This window comes from Lathamus discolor, chromosome Z (genome assembly GCF_037157495.1).
Source record: "Lathamus discolor isolate bLatDis1 chromosome Z, bLatDis1.hap1, whole genome shotgun sequence".
In the NCBI taxonomy this organism is placed as follows: domain Eukaryota; kingdom Metazoa; phylum Chordata; class Aves; order Psittaciformes; family Psittacidae; genus Lathamus; species Lathamus discolor.
The window spans coordinates 17,938,121-17,956,205 of record NC_088909.1 but is presented as its reverse complement, the minus strand read 5'-3'; the positions used below and the strand labels follow the sequence as shown (position 1 = coordinate 17,956,205).

General features: G+C 36.6%; 1 protein-coding gene across 2 annotated transcripts in view; it reads right to left on the bottom strand.

Annotated features, from left to right (window-relative positions):
• Positions 1–18,085, bottom strand: part of FTO (FTO alpha-ketoglutarate dependent dioxygenase) — a 253,797-nt gene that overhangs the window by 137,434 nt on the left and 98,278 nt on the right. For both annotated transcript variants that reach the window (XM_065664127.1, XM_065664126.1), the window contains exon 8: positions 1,199–1,323. In XM_065664127.1, coding sequence (XP_065520199.1) covers positions 1,199–1,323 — 125 coding nt within the window. The remainder of the gene's footprint in view (positions 1–1,198; positions 1,324–18,085) is intronic.

The window sequence follows — 18,085 nt, the reverse complement described above, 5'->3', positions numbered from 1 at the left end:
TCCATACTCACAAGAATGCAAAACTATAAAACACAGCTTCTAATTTATATAATAATTGCTACTGTGTAATAATGTTTAATTTTTATCTAAAGCTTCCAAACTGTTTCAAGTAATTACTGGGAACAGCAAAGCCACTCAACTGTCAGACCCCGTATCAACAATTAACTTTTCAAATTCAGTCTTGCAGAACTTTAAGGAACTTTCCAGTATCATACAGTAACAAAACACAGGAGAATTCCCTTAACTGGAACCTTTAGTACAGGTGAAAAAATATCATGCCAATCAATTACTAATTTTGATTAACATAGTCTAATAAAGATACTTTTGACGAAAAACTGTGTTGAGTTGTAAGCACAGCACATCTCATTTTAAAGGAAAACTGTAAATTTGGTAGAAATATTTCAGACTTACAAATTTTATGTATCACAAGAAACAAGAAAAGATTATTTAATGATTATAAATCTATAGCTTTTAGAAACAGATGTGAAAAAAGGTGACATCAACTCATTTAGCAGCTAAAAAGAAGGACACAAAGTGGCACATGGTGGAAATTCTCCTTTTTGAATTCATGTACTTCTGAATGAATTACAAGTATGATGTATCTGTAATTTCTGAAATGCATTCATCTGACTACATTCCAGTAACAAACTTTTTCAAATAAAAACTTCAACAACTTTTTCAAATTGTTAACAACACCATCTGATTTACCACGGCAATGAGCTCAATTTAAGAACTCCAGTATACATCACAGTTACATGACACAAAGTCTAGCAATTTATGCCAATCTTATTTATGCCTAACACTGGCTGGACAGGACAAGAAACTGTGAGGAAGAAAGCAGATAAGAAGGGCAGCTATTAGCATGGCATGCCAACAAAGAGTACTGCTCATGTTATAAGCAATATGAGGAAACGTTTAAGGTGATACCAGTCCTCCAATATCAGTATCAAGCTATTATCAGTAGACTGCACTCTATAAGCACAGTAAGGGAACATTCTACCCCATCAAGTAACTCTGAAATTAGAAGAAAACCAGTGACTATTCTATTCAAGTAAAAATATTATTTGACCAGTAAAAATTTACATTTTTCTTTCAAACATCAACTTGCCCCCACTCTTACAAAGGGGATTTATAAGAGTGGGTATTATACACTCGTTCTCAATTTTAATTATCTTGCCATTTTTCAAAGATTTCTCACCTTGTTGTCCATTCCTTACGCAGCCTTTGTCGCTCTGTAAGAACTATCAAGAAACACCTGATTGTTTTACTCCTTTGCTCCTCAATTCGTTCCTCTTTTCGAAATTCAGAGAGGACCAGACTCGTCTTAAAGGGAAAAAAACACATAAAAATTATAACCTAGAAATAGGAAACAATGTGTAAAATTAATAAAAAGCCCATAAGAAAATTAGGACAGTAAATCAATAGCTTTTTTAATTACCGTTCCACTGCTGACAGATCAATACAGTAAATGATGGTTAGAAATGGCCACCATATATTTGGTATTTAATCAATATACATGGCACATAAGGTAAACCTTAAAATCTCATCGCCTTAAGTAACATAACAAGACACTGTGCATTCTAGCACTCATTTTCTTGAGATAATTATTTTCTTTTCTAAACACTTTCTTGTATCAAATTATGTCGAGAAATGTTTCCCTCAATAGAGCATTCATTTGAGGACTTGCCCCCTCCCATTTAATCCTTCTAAAGAAGCAAATACCTGTTCGTACTGTGTCTTCTGAGAGGAATTTCTGATGATTTCCTCATGTTCTCTTTATCACTAAACATTTCAAGTAAATAAGTAGCAAGTCTTTTCATTTATAGAATAAATTATAAATTGCTAAAATGCATATATACACACATGGAATGGATAAGTCATCTGTGAAGTAGGATAACGGAATCTCTGTGTTAACAGTTAATGATGTAACGAAACTGCAGATCTTAGCTTGCTGGGTGGATGAAGTATGACAACTCCAACTCCCTCACTCCATCTTTGCCTGTAATTAGCAACTGGCTCACCAGTTCTTCCCCTACGCTTCCCCACGTCTGCCAGATCGGGAAAGAAATGGCACGTGCTGATTACTAACACATATGTCAACCAGTACACATGTGCTGACTTGATGTGCAGCAGTCCAACCACAACAGAGATCTATTGTCAATGCTGCAGTGTTTTCCTTCAGTGAAGATACTATATTTGCCTTTCTCACTTAACCAGCCACTGATAGTCAATTATTGTTGCTATTCTCACCTTCAGTCTCATGTTCTGCAAACATATCAAAGTGTCTAAAGGCTTTCGGGAAGGCTGACCAAATGGACAGAATGCTTGCATATATCTTTTTTTTTTCTTCACAGAAAAGGAGGCAAAAATAAAGAAGTTTATAACCTGAGCAGTTGTAGAACTGAGTTTGAAAACACAACTCAGACACCACCAAAAGCTGCAATTCCTTCTCCCAGCATGACTTCTCCTGTGAGAACAACATAACGAAGACATGGCATGCTGCCTTCTCCTCAACATCACACCCACATCACATTCTGCCCTCCCCAAACATACACCCACTAAGATTTTTCTGGGAATTCTGTCAGATAAAAGATTGTTATTATCTTCAGTTTGTGAAAACAGGAAGATCTATCCTTGGCCTGACTGCCTGTGTGTTTTTTTCCCCATAAGAAACAATATAGTGCAGATTATATGCTTCTTAAACTATGTAAAGTAGTGGTAACATTGCCCCTGCCATGGTGGTTCCAAGAGATAAGCATGACAGGGGTTATAGGGACAGAAAATAAAATATTGTTTTATTACACCAGCATCAGATGATAAAGAGCAAAAAATCATCTTCTTCCCTGATTCCCAGCTCTATCAGTTGGCCTACCAAAATGCATTACCCCGTCAAATGAGACTTACACATCAAAAAGAACATTTTCTTGTAAAAAACCCAAAATGTTCAAAACTCTGTCTTTACAGTTCACATTCTTGACCCTGCTTTGACATTACAAAGCAAACAAAAAGCCAGAGAGCATTTTCAGATAAGGATTCTCTGACATGGATTTCCCTTGCGCTGACCTACATCATCTTTTCCACAAGCTCTAATATCCGCCAACTTCAACAACCCTGATTCCACCCTCACTTCCAGCACTCACTTCTAGCAGCTGCACATTTTCAAGCAGGATTTGATAGAGAACTTCAGCAAATAAGAACATGCTTATATGAGATGAAGAGATGTACTTTATTTAATTGATGTAAATTAATACTCCTTGTCATTCAGAATAAATATACCTATTAGGGCCTTAACTCTTATATTTACCACGTGCAACACTTGACACAGCACTACAACTAAAGTTTATCTCTCTATTATAAGATGAACAGACTGTAGCCACACCGCTAGGTTACAGCACACCAAGATTTCCCTCTCAGAATCCTTGGATGGGATAAAGAAATCTACTGCTGATGGTGTATAAGTCTGCTTTTCTCCAAGTCTGCTGAAAAGCGCCAAGTTCAATGACGCTTTGCCTCACTAAGCTGAAAGAAGTTACATGCAGGCCACAAACATCAAGATCGCCTAAATAAGTGATTCCCAGAGTGTAGAGCATGGAGAACTGATAGTTCCTAAAGAGTTTTCAGTTAAAATCTGATGAAATTATGATGCGATTAAAGCATTATCAATCAGAGAAGATGGGTGACCACTTCTCCAAGTATTCAGTCACATAACACTTTTGTATGAATTCTGATGGCTTGGCCAAATTTCAGCTTTGGTACAGAGTTCTACTACCTAAGGCCCCCTCCATCTACAGAAACATCATAATTCTGGAAACTGAACATAATTTTTTTTTTTACTGAGAGAACAATTATATTGCTCCAGCCTTCTTTTAACACCTTTCATCTATGTTGTGATGTACTATTAAGCAACATACAACACCACCACAGAGCAATTTAACTGATTTGCTTGTTTTCTAAGAGTGCTGAGGGCAGTAAGGTTACCCAGAACGTGAGCACAGGGCTCGGTATGTAGCTTTTATACAGGCATTTCTTAACAAATTGCTATTCTTCTCATCTCAGTAAAAATCCTAAATTGTAACAAATAAAGCAGCATTTCGGGTAAAATAATATTATAAGAAATGTTTCTTCCAAAGTTTTATTTTCCATGTAACTTGTTTTGGGATTTATTTTTAACAAGAGGATTCAATATATACGTTGGCTGATAAAGGTCAAGGGTTCAAGAAACTCAGTCAAAGATGTTATCAGCTGGGAAAGCCATTTCCTCACATCAACACTGATAAAAATCCATCAGAAACCCAGCCAATACCACCCTGCTCTAAAGGGCAGGAATGACCTCTTTTGAAAATCACTATAGTTGCACATCCCATCAAAGAAAATCTGATCTTGTGTCTCAATTCTTTTAATGTTTTCTAATGACAGATAATTGTCTGCAGAGCCCCCCTTTGCCCAGCGCTGAGTGAAGCTTTCAGATTCTGAACTGGACTCAACACCGACCCAGTGTTTTTGAGCACACTTGGGACTGCAGGACAGTAGAACAAATAAACAGTGTAACCAGCTCTACAGCCTGTCTTATCTCATCCTTGTGTTCACAGAGATTCTTGAGGGTGTAATGTTTACAAATTGCTGAAACTTTCTTTCTTCTGCTTCCTGACCTGGCAAAAACATATCCTGGACAACCTAAGCAACGAGATTATGCAAACTGCTTATCACTTTAGGGAAGCAACTCCTTGCCTCAATGGCCAGCAAGCCTCTTCAGTGTAGTACTGTTAATATTTTCAGCAAATCTTCCTCAATTCTCCTTACATATCTGTTAGTTTATTAAGGGCATTTTCTTCTAAGTCCCAAGTGGTGTAGTCTTAAAAACAGACACACAACCCACCTCTCAAAAAAGCCCAAAGCTATATACACGTATATACATACACACACACACACACACACACACGCGCGCACACACACATATATACAAATAAAGAGAGCAGCTGCAAATCCAGCCTTCTGTTTAAAAAACAGTATTTAGGAAATTATACCTTTCACCTTTGTCCTGGTCCAGGGGCAGAATTAAATCTAGTGCTTTACTGATGTACCAGGCAACAGCCACTAGAGCATCTTCCCTTTTGTGAGAAAGAAAGGTACTAAGATAAGAGACAAGTATCATATTCCTCTCATTCCCACTGACAAAATACACCAAGTGACACAAAACTGAGTAGAAACTCAGTTATAACCAAGTCTTACTATGCACCCAGTTACACACTCAAGATCCATTTTATGAGTCTTAACAAAACAAACCTACGTATTGTAACAAGATTACAATATTTTGTTTTTTTCTTATATATACAGAAGGAGAAACTATGTTTCAACATCTATAGCTCACCATCCTGCCTAACTGCATGTATCCTGGGTGAATACCACAACATGCTTTCAAACAAGCAAAACAACAACAGAAAAGAAAATCAACCTCTGAACACGCCAAAACCCACACTGGTAAATTTTTAGTCTTTAAAAACTAGATTTTCCTTCCTTCAATACAGACCTCTCAAGGAGCCAGATTTAAGGTTAGAAATGCTGTATAGCTGGAGACATGGAGCCTTGTATTCTGTCAGACAAATTAGCCTTCAGTCTGAACTAAAGTGGCACTTGGGACAGTTTGTCTCTTGGTCCCACTTTATTGGGTCAACAAATCAGATTTCTCACTGTGAGTTAAGATTTAATCTACTCACCACCAGTTTAAATAGGATAAGCTTCTGAATCCTTACTAACCACTTCTACTTTCATGCAGCAGTCATCTCTGAATAATCAATAACTAATACAGAAAGGAAAAATATAAAGTGTAAAATCAGTAAGCAGGGCTAAAATTTTAAGTTTCATTCAGTGTCTTGTTATTTTTGTTGCTTTGTTTTACTTTTAGTGCAAAAAGTATCTTGATGGAATTCTGCAGAACTAGAACACTGTGCCTTTTAGACAGAAAAAGAACCTGCAATCTATTAAGCCATGTTAATTTAACATGTCATAACTTGTGCAATAAAAAAAGCTAGTAATTGCTTACAAACCACTGCTCATTTCTTCTTTACTTTCAAAATTTTTACTTAAAATATGAGCAAATGCACCCATTTTCATTGATAAGATGGAAGCAGCCAGCATGGTTTAAGTTATCACCCAGCAATTTGGGCACATTAAACCCAATTCTCTGCTTTTTCTTTATTAATCCACTATGCCAGATACCACAGTTTCACTCAGCAACCCTCATGTTTCAGATGATATTGAAAAATGGCTCATGTTTGTCAAAGAAAGTTGAAAAAAAAAAAAAAAGTAAAGAGGAAAAAAGTGTTGTTTATAGAAGCCAGCTGCTCTGGCTCCGGCGCCAGCAGCTCTTCATCCTGCTATTTTACGCTCACAACCCCCACTGCCCCCACTGGCACAGGTACAACTATATGTTGACTTCAGTGCTTCAGAGAGCACTCAACTGATTCTGTACATGATTAATTGCCAAAGACATGGCTGACCATATGGAACAGAGAAAGCATCAAGTAATTCATACTTCTGTATATGATCATTTGGCCCCTGTTGTTTTAATGTACAGGAAAGAGCTAGTATAGCGCAGACCTGGTGTCTTGCCCTTGACAGCCCATTAAGAAATCTCAAAGCACCTAGCTGAAGTTATGCTGTTGGCTTTTCAATAGCAGCCTAATAAAACAGAAGCAAAGCTTTCCAACTAGTCTTAAATCTTTCACATACAGTACATTAACCACTGCTGCTAAAACAACTGGTTTCTTATGATAGGAAATGGGATTTGATTTCTAGCCTCTGCATACTTACTGAAAGCCTTTTTCTGACCTTTGGAAGGTTTACAAAAATCATTGTTCATTTTTCCTGCCATTTTCCCAGTTTCTTGCCATAGTGATTCTAATAGATTTGTTTAAGTTTCAGTACATTCTACTCTTATTAGCTATTATATGTAAACTGCACAATGAATGTAGGCTCATGGGATCTGAAAGGAAAGAAATTATTATTAACTGTTTTCTTCCTGAAAGTCAGAGAAGTCACAACAACATCTAAAACATAATTTACTTTTAAAGAGCCTATAAAGCAAAACAAAATATTCCTGAAAAGAAGCAATATACTAGTATGTGCTTTCTTTTATCAGACTGGAGACAAATCATCAAATTTCATTTGAGAAGGAAGGTCAATTTATTTTAAAGCTGTGGTATTCTCAAGGATGTCTGACGCAGAGCTCACCATAAAGTAAGAGGTGTGGACTTGGACTATATGTCAGTATCCTTAACTGCTTTATATCAGTTTTATCTACCATTAACATATTTTCAGTCATATGCAGTCAAAGAAAAACATTTAAATAATGTTTCCCTGTCAAGGCTCTTAAGATGACAGTGCTAAAAAGTTAATCCCCATCTGCACAGATCTTCTGGCAGTTTTGACATATGTTGGCAAGGATGTATTTGCTGTCACCTTCCATTAGAAAATATTTACATGGAGTTTTCTTGTCTGTGGATTTTCTAGTTGTGTAAATGATCCTCCTGGTATGAAGGACCTTATGTGGGAAATCCTAGTCATTGGACATTCATCAGAGCTGATTTCCCAGGCTACTGAATGCAGCTAACACTATTTTATACTCCAACAGAATACACGAATAATCCACAACCCACCATAAAACTCCACAACCATTCTGGTTATTGATAGACTTCTTCCAACATTAAAACAGTTTGTCCGAGACAAATATTTACAGCTGTCTTTAAGTAAAATATAAAGGAACAGAGAGTTTTATAAATGTCACATAATTTTTGTATTTTTTGTAGGGTAAAAGTTGCTGGTGTGAAATCATTGCCACAAAGATGATATATTCTCCCTGCCATTATATTCAATGGCACACATCTAAACTAAGCAAGTACATAACCCAATCAGAGCAGAATGCTCAAAGTTAGACATATGCTTAAGCTCTACAGACAAGTCTACATTCATTAAAATGTAGAGAGCCCTGCCTCTCTTTTTGAGGTATTCACTGCTGACAACAAAAGATGAATACCTGACTTGATAGATGAGAAGTTCGACCTAGAAAAACCTACAGGGAGTAGATCACTTAGAATTTTCCAAAGCAGCTTTAGGCCTTGTCTACCCCAGAAAGTTGTATCACCTAACTATACCTGTGGAGCTAACGAAGTACATTTTCTAGCTGTGTGAGTTTAAAGGTCATAAATCAAACTAGACAGCTTATTTTGGAAATAACCATTACATTTATGCCTATATAAGTGTATTTATACTAGAGTCTTGAGCCATATACTTAGGCAAAAGGAATCCAAGCAAATAATGATCAAGTGAGTTTTGGCTACTCTGGCATGCCAAAATTTCCATGGAGAAAAAGAAAATAATCTGTTTTCTGAATGATTCAATGCAGTTGTGATAGGTCTCAAAGATTTTCAATACTTGGTTACAAGGGAAAAAAAATTAGATTAACATTTCCAAAATACTTGTGCTGCACTAACTGGTTTGCCAGTGTTCAAAGGTGAAGCATAACCCATCTTATCAAGAAAGAGCAGCCAAACCATTCAAGATATTTGGAATAAGAGTAGCTTAGCATCTTCAGATATAAGGGTGAGTGAAAGGTTACCCTTTAGCCACATTCTCCCAGAGCATGGCCCCTCCACCTCTGAATCGTCAATAGCACAAAGACTGTAGCAGGCCTACCATGCATAGTGGATTATATGAAGTGTAAAACATTGTGGGGAAAAAGCTTTTGAAAGAAGTCAGGAAAAAGAAATCACGCTTGCAAGAAGATCCAGCTGACAGGCTAGTCCCTAACAAGTGAATATGTTTGAAAACATTGTGAATGCAAGAAAAGAACACGCCTTTTGTTTCCAAACCTACAGTGTGTCTTTACGCCAACTGTTGCCTGCATGGCTGAACATATGTTTTCTGAACAAGAATTGAAGCAGAAAGTGTTCTTTGTTATAATTCACTCCTTTGTATACACCTCCCTTTTCCCATTTCGGTCACATGCAAACAGTAGTTACGCCCAACACTTAAGTTCTGAAGGACTGCACAGCAGTGTATGCTTCAGTGATTATTTACTATTGTTGGAATCAGTTGAGCTAAGATGCAATACAAGACTCACTTCACTAATGTGCACTCCGGACAGCTTTCATTTTGCAACACTGAGTCACGCCAAGCAAAACCTGCACACATTCCCTTAACCAGCAGCCAGAATTTTCTGAGTCTACAGTTATGTGCAGTTCTAACAAGCAACGAAGAATTGCACAACAAATGATCTTACATGCTTAAAAGAACTCAAACTGTACCCTGGAATTTTCTTAGAATATCAGCTAGTTTTCTTAGCATATCATCAGCTACTATGAATAATCGGGGAGGGTGTGCGGAGTAGGGCAGGGAGGAGAGTTAAAAATGATGGGCTTCAAAGCCAGAAGGAGGTCATACCATCTCATAAACACTGAAATGAACTCTAGTTTGAATTAAATACTCATATAATTTTACTGATTCTAATGAAATAATTCTACATGCAAGCAAGGCTTTGCTTTAACTCATCCAGTTTATACTGAAGCCCTAATACAATAATCTACATACAAGCTCCTATTAAAATATTTACAGATGCAAACTTGGACCAAAATCCCCAAACTAGACACCCAGTCCTTGTAGCACTCAAAATACAAAGTGGAATCACTAAACTTAATATTACTGGTCACAGGAAAAATTATTTTTAAACACTCCCAAACTTTGAAGCAACATGGAAAACACAGCACAGATTCTGAACTCATTACTATATCTTTATTTGCAACTATCTTTTATTGTTTAATTACATGTTACATTACTGATTTCCTTGAACAGCACATCTTAGTTTTTCTATTTAGTATGGAAAAGCCTAGAACCCCAGTATTTTCCTCCTATCCCTGAAGCCACTACCTTTTGCCTTCTAGCCACTTACTGCCTTAGCCACAACACTTTCTAGAAGAATGTCTAGTGGAAATATGCTTGTGCAAAAATTTGGGACATATTTCCAACATCATTAGTCTCAATGAAATAATTTAAACCACAGAATGCCAAGTTACAGAATGGGTTAAACACTGCAGAATAAAGAAGCTGGAAGCCACAATCAAATGAAATAGCAAGCCACATGTCCAGAAGTGCCTGTGGGCATGCTTTGTCCAAGGCACATGCCATAGCAGAATAGCAGTTTTGTACATATGCAGGATAACCACATACAGCTGAATTATATCTTCAAATGACACAAGGGTTTCAATCATCCCTTTATCATCCTCACAGCACTAAATAAATGCACCAGGTCTGTGGACACCCCTGTGAGAATGGGACTCTCACCATGTTGTTTCAAAAGTGAAGTCTTGTCACATTTGGTTCAAGTAACAGTGTCATTACCTCTAATGACACCATGACTACCATTACAAAGATTTAATATTCGGGATCATGTAAGAGCAGTAGTAATACTAGCTGGCAAGGGACACAAAAATAATTTAGAGAATGCTCCCGGGAAGAGCACAGGAAACCAAAACAGAATCTGATATACTACATGTATGTAATGCATGGGGAATATGACATTATCAAACAGCATGCAGGATGCTACCACTCACTGCTAGATGCTGATCATGACAGCAGCATTTGGAAACATACATTTTTGCAAGCTATGTTCCTTGTTTCTCAACTCAAAACAAGGGAATCTGGTACCAGTGCCTTGTCCTCCTCCACTTTACAGTGCATAACTATATTTTTTACATAAAAACATGTGCTAGGCACTTCATATATAGCCTATGCAAATGGTGATGACCTGCCACTGAGGGTGTGCAGTGTAAAATGTATAAACAAATGCAATATACTAGCAAATTTAAAAAATGGAGGACTTTTATATATTTAGATGTAGTACTTACAGTAAATATAGATTCCTCCTGGGAGGGCAAGCAACTACTTATTTTTAATTCTCTTTCATTCAAAGCATGTTTAGGAACAAAGTTTTGCACATGTCATCTCAATTTATTAGAGCATAAAGCTACATAATCCTCTAATGTATATATGACACCTGTATATGAATACTGATTTCCCATTATGAGTGATAAAGGGGAATATATCTTACTTGTGTGCATATATGTGTATATGTATGCACATATTTAGGCAACATGCGCCTTGAAGGCAAAAGATAATTAAAAAATTAATTCAGTAGTCCAGGTACCTTTACAATGCTAAATAAGGCAATGCTTCACTAATATGTCAACCTACATACATGTCAACAAATTAAGATGCCAATTTACCTACCTGTAGACTCAAAAGAAACCTACACTTTTTTTTCCACAGGATAACAAAACCCAACACTCTTTTCCTAAATAAAGAAAATTAAAACCAAAGTAAACTTTGCCTCATTTTATATGGGCATGCCCACATATGCTCTATACAAATACACACAGACCAGGGTATAACACAGACTGTACAACTGCACTCATGGGTTTTGCCACATCCTGCTCAATTGCAGGATGCCATCAGGGAGACAGAGCACGAATTCATGGTACCTGCAGGCAGACCTCCACCCTTGCTGAGGGGCAGGACACTTTCCACAGAGGCTCTCATGCTCTCGAGACACTTTGTTGCCTACCTCCATCATGCCAGGAATTCAGTAACATTTATTGCTATTTACTGTTCTTCTGAATAAAGTATCTGTAAAACCTACACTTTATAAACCTATTAATGCAAAATACATTATTCTATTTTGATGGAGTTGTGTTCCAGTAAGAGACTATGCTATATGCTCCGCTTCCTGTATTTAGATTTGGATTCCGCCCATGCTTTCCTGTCATCAGAGATCCCTAATGTTATGGCCATATAGGCATGACAAATACCAATGTGTTAATAGTCCATGCTATCAAAGTATCACTTTTCTTCCATTAATATTCCCTGATATCCCATATGTTTGTTTTCACTTTATTTTGATTTTCGGGAAGGATTTTTGCTTTTCCACACTTAGGAAACGAGCAATAAAACTCTCAGTAATTAGTTTGTCTCCTCAGTAGAAAGAAAATCAAAGGTTCATTTTTCATCTTTAAAAAGAAGATAATCAACTAATTAACCCAACACTTAAAAGTAAACACAAAGAAAGATCATGGAAGTAGCTCTGCACTTCCTGTCACTTACTAGTGCATTAAAAAAAAAAAAAACTTCCAGAAATATTTTTAATTAGAATGTAATTGAGTTCTAAATGTTGACAATTTGTCATATGCATTTTCCATGAACATTCAGTATTTTTAGATGAATACTTGAGAAAGAATTTAAAGCTTAAAAGGCCAACTATTTGAAAACTTCACTATATCAAAAATCATTACATAGAACAGTTTCATTAATGACACAGCATTCAATCAAGGAAAAGAAACTTTCACCATGTGATTCACTTGCCTAAAGGAAAACAAACAGCATGATCAACAGATCACTGTGAATACATGCATGTCAATCACTCTGAAACAAAAGTAATGTCCTGAAGATTCTAGCAGTTTAATAAATATGACATTTGAATGATGTGCTCACAAACTATGACAACACAGCAGAAAACACTGTTACTCAGGGACACAACAATGTGTTCCGTTATGTTGTACTATGACACTTACAGCTCCTGCCTTTCCAGTCACTAACATGTCCTGCTATAGGCGTGTGAAATAAGATATGGGTTCTCAAGTTCAGCTACAAAGTCCAACTTCAGAGAGAGGTCAAAGGTGGCTGACTAATCACCTCTGCACTCTTCGAGAAGGATCACTTAGTCCATTGGTAAAAGTTACAGCAATGTCAACGATGTATTAACACAAACTGGCGAAGCATCCTTAACAGATACACACTGAGTACATGCCACAATGATGATGCTCTCCACTTACTTACCAAAAAAAAGCTTTTGCATCTCCTGGGTTGCTGCAGAAATGAAAAACAGGCATTTGTGGAGGAGGGTTTGACCCATGTTCTCTCATACAAAAACTTCTACCCTTAAAGATACATCATGACGAACTATACTAGAGCTCTAAATCTCCTTTTAATGTTACTATCTACTTTACATCCTGCTCTAGCACAACACTACAGGGCAAATAACACTTCACAGTGTTCAGAGTCCACTCTCAAGAGATATAGTCTATGTCAACAATCATCCAAACTATTAATGTGGTATATATATCTTCTTAAAGAGGAAAATGTCATTTAACAGAAAAAAAAAAAAAAAAAGTTCTCTCTCTTCAGCATCTGGATCCTGGAGTTTGTTCTGGTATGGTTTTTCTTCCTTGTTTTTAAATTTTTATTCAAGATATTTTAATGCAATATTTTTAAACATATCAAATTAATTTTTAGGGATAACATATTCATTTAAGAAAAGGAAGCTAATACCTTTTCATTTAGGATATGGACTGCCTTTTAACACTGTGAGATTATTTTTCCATATTCATCAACAACTGTCGAGAAGACTGCATGACGGAAGGCATTTTTGTACTACTTTTTTACCGTCTTAAATGCTATGCATTTATTCTGTTTCAAAAAAACCTTACTTAAATGTTTATTAACACACAGAGCTACTCTAATATCAAACTATCATTATGTTCTTGAGTGTCAGATACTCTTTCAAGGTTGGCAGATATCATCCTGTTCAAAATTCTATAACCAGTCAAAACAGTTACTCTGATACTGAAGAGGTCACTAGCTATAGTAAGTTGCTCTATGTGTAATACCTATGAAAAAGGAAGCAGAAAGTTTACAGATTAATTGTAAGAAAATTAAAATCAAAGACAAAATCTCTCTGTCCAAAGCCTAAGAGCATAGCATAGAGAAAAATAGTATTTTGATGATAACTTGTGAAAACATGCTGTCACAACATTTTGGTTTTAAAATACAGCAACCAAGTACTATGAATTTAAGTTCATACTAAAGAGTTTTCATCTCAGGAAATTCCCTATTTTTGTCACCAGCTGCAAGTTGGCAAACAAAAAAACCTATCTTCTACCTTGATCAACACAGTTTGAAAACCAAAGTACTATTCCCACTAAGCTACAACTTGCCGTATTCAGAACAGAGTATGCACTATTGCTTCATCTTCTACAGAGAATACATTCCCCTTCGCTTGTTCACCCAGTGCTGGTAAATTCAGTACATGCACAGAAACTTGCATAAAACCTTTTGGGATCAAACTCATCACACTGAATGAATCACAGCCACGTGTATATACTCTTCATGTGCTGGCACAAATCTATATACCTCAAACCCAGGCAAAAACCAAATTATGTTCATGATTCAAAATCATAACCAAATATTAAAAAAAAAAAAAAAAAAAGGCAACAACCTGGATATCCCCAAAAAGGGCTCGATTTCTGATGCAGTGCAGCACTTGCTTAAGTGCATGAGGTTTTTTTGCCTACAAAACCAACTACAGCTGCCAGCCACAGATTACAATCAGCACTGGGTTTGGAATTGCCTAAAATCTTGGGACTTAGGGCCAATTTAGAGACTCAAAACCAAAATATCTCATGAGATTTCAGCAGTATTTTTCCTTCATTTATCAAGTACTACAGGTAGAAACACATGATTAAAAACTCCCGAAACTATTAAAAAAACCTGTACTTCGTTAATTTTTAAATTGATTCAAGTTCAGAGCATACTATTTGATATTTTTAGAAAGTCTGAATTTTGAACCTCTACATCAACACACAAACAGCAATTGGTAGATTGCTATGTGAAGTGTTTTGGGTGGAAAAGAGCAGTTCCAGCTTTGTTTACTACTTTTAGGTTATCAGGAAAGGAGAGACGAAAGCTTCTTCGTTTTGCATTATTTGAGGTGAATCCATTCGCTCAGTTTAAAAAAAAAAAAAAAAAGAGAAAAAAAGAAAAAAAAAAGAAGTATCACAGGTCAAAAGAACAAAATGACACACAAAAATCCATTGCCAAACTGGCTGTCGGTTGGATGCACAAGAGTAATGCTAAACAACTGTGGTATGGAGACAAAATATGCTTTCTTTAGGACACTTTTTCAATAAGTTATTTCAGCCTTGTGAGCAGCCTTGCCTTGCTCCCACCCCTTGCACATTAATGAAAACAAAGGGGGCCCATTTACATTGTAACCCTGCAGTGGGGTTAAGCATGCGACCTTAAAGTATGGTGTGCTTGTGCTCCGTGGAAAGGTTCTTGACAATATAAACAAGAATTACTGCTGTTAAGAGAAAGGGAAGACAATTAAAAACAATCTTGGATGCATGTTGTACAGCTGTTCAAGTTTCAGCCACGTCTGACCCCTAAAGATGCTATGTGTTTTACTTTGGAAGCTTAAGCCGTTTAAGTTTTATTAAAATAATCCTTCAACAGAAACAGAATTTGTATGACAAACATGAGTCTTTATATGAGCAACACAATGAAAATTGTGTATTGCTGCCAAAACACACCATTGCTGTGGTTAAAAGATGTTGTGGTCTGCACCTCTCCTTCCAATACTTCAGTTTACTAACAGCTAAGCAAAAAGGAAATTCTTTATGAAGAATGCTATGAAAAGCTGTGGAGAAAATTGTTCTTGAAACAAAAGAGACTTCAACAGGTCAAATCACATAATGAAACCTGTTTGACAGATCTTCGCGCCCAGGCAAAAAAAAATGGGTGATTTCAGCAAAACTCTGCAGGCACAGCGCCCCAATATAGATCAAATTGCAGGACCAAGCAGCCACAACATTTTTTAAGCTTAATTTTGGATACCATTGATTCCAAATGCAATACAGACAGACTGCAATTATGGTTAGGCATGCTTTATACATGCCTACAAATTTTCTAATAACTAAGAAAATACTTAGATTTTTAAGAGAAAATGATAGAACGAGCTTCCTTCCATCAGCCACTACAGCTAATTGTCTTAATATTGTCCTTAAAAAATAGAGTTAGAGAAGAAAAACTTTAGAGAAAATAACAAAGATCTTGGCTGAGTTTCTCGAAACCACAATTTTCCTGCCTGTTTGATCTTTGTACAGTCAGCATAAGCCACTGAAACTTCTCCACAAATGAAAGGCATTCATGGGAAGCCGTCAGAAAGCATTGCTCTTCCTCTGGGACTCAGGACAATAAAAGAAAAGTTTGTGTCTGCCACGTGGGCCTACGATTCAGCTTAAATGAACAAACCATTACAATATCCTTCTGCTTTGTGAAAGCGATACTTCCTAGTTTTTTGGAGAAAGGAAGTCATATATAAACAGAACAAAGGGAAGAGGCAACACAAGTAGAGCCTCTCATAATAAATATTACAGTGAAAGTTTTGCTCATCAAACCAAGATTAAAAACATATTTTAATCTCCCAAGTTTTATGCCTTTGATGTATGTCGAAGAGGAAAGCTCATATACGTTGTAAGATTTACAACATTTCTGGTGGGAATAGCTTCATATTTCAGCTTTTTTTCCTGTTTCTGAAATTGAGAATATATTGGGTTGATTCTGTCCCTTAATCTGTGTCATATTGAGCACCTCTTTACACAACAGGACTTAGGTTGTCTTTTGGTCATTTTCCTCCCACAAATAGGCTAGTGTTCCACTGAGCAAAGCACTGCAAAATCATTATAGTGGTGTAATGGTGATCTTTGTTAACTATTAAATACTTCTTGAAATGCCAGGTTTCCTAGACCACAGTAAGGTTCAAACATTTGCACTAAACTCCATAAGCACAGAGAACCACAAAATTGCATTTCTTTGTGGTGCGAAAATTAGTAGAAGGTTATATAGCTTCAGCTGGAAGAACAGTAATTTATCATCTGTAATTTCACCACTACATGCCCACAACAACCTGATATAACACACAAAGCATTAATCTGCAGAATTACAACACACATTGGAGCATTGGAGCTCCCTTTATTATATCTTCTGTTAAATTCTGCATGATTTTTGTGCCCTCCCATACAATCTTGCTATGCAGCTTTTCTCCTTCTCTCTTGATATAGTATCCATTGCTACGACAGAAGGACCTGTCCTTAAAATTACATTATCTTGCTGTAACACAGCTGCTCATTTCCACAACCTTAGGTGGGAACAAAACTAAATACACTAATGGTCCCCTGTAACAGTGTGAGGCAAACCAGCTGAAAGTTTCAATGTCAGAACAATGAAAGACAGTGGGTAAGCATGCTCCCTCAGTTTCTGCATGTTGTACAAGACACTTGCTTTGGTCTCACAACCAACCATTAACTTTGGGGGACATCACCAGAGGAGGAAATTTTCAAGTATAGTTTCACAAACAATGCATTCAGAACAGCAAAAGTGAAAGATGCCAGAATTGACATCCTGTTACAGTGAAGCTAGCTATTGAATATTGGCAGACTAAGTTCAGTAATTTTTTAAAAAAGATCTGTTAATTTCATACAAATATGAAGCTAATATAAAACAGTTAAAAGTGAAGAAAACTCTGGCCAGTAGATAGGGGTGTAGTTTAGAAAGTGGGGAGAAGGAAGCAGCTGAGGAGGCAACAAAAGTCTTTTCACAGCTGTAGCAGCCCCTATAAAGCTGATAAGGGCTCTCCTCCTTTGAATCATTTCAAAGGCACATGGACCACATAGCTGTCTTCCAGAACCCAAATCCTTTCAACGGCTGGTATTTAAGTACTTTCAATCAGTCCATTAGACTCCAGAGATACATAAAAGAGAGATGTGGAAAGTTGTCCAGAGATGGTAACTTGCAGATAAAAAGGAAAAAAAGAGGAGGCAGAGATTTTAGGGACAGCAATAACATAATCATAGCAGATTGTCCTTCTTAAAGTAAGAGAAATGGTGTAAAAGAAGAAAGGGTTATAGTACCAGAAAATTAATATAAATTTCAACCTAGGAACAGTCAGGAAAATAATATTCTAGAGCTACTAGGAAAACAACAATAAAATTATAATCATAACTGCCAAAACTGGAATGACACCAAAGAAACTTCAAGGAGCCCGACAGGGAAGACAGGTGTCTTGTCAATAAATACTGTGCCAGAAGAAGGTTCAGGCACATCTTCTTAAGTCATTTGCCAAAAGCAAATAGCAAGCAAATGAAAGTGTGAGGAATAATAGGATTCTTGTCTCCTACTCTCCATTTCCCTTTATGTTGCCATA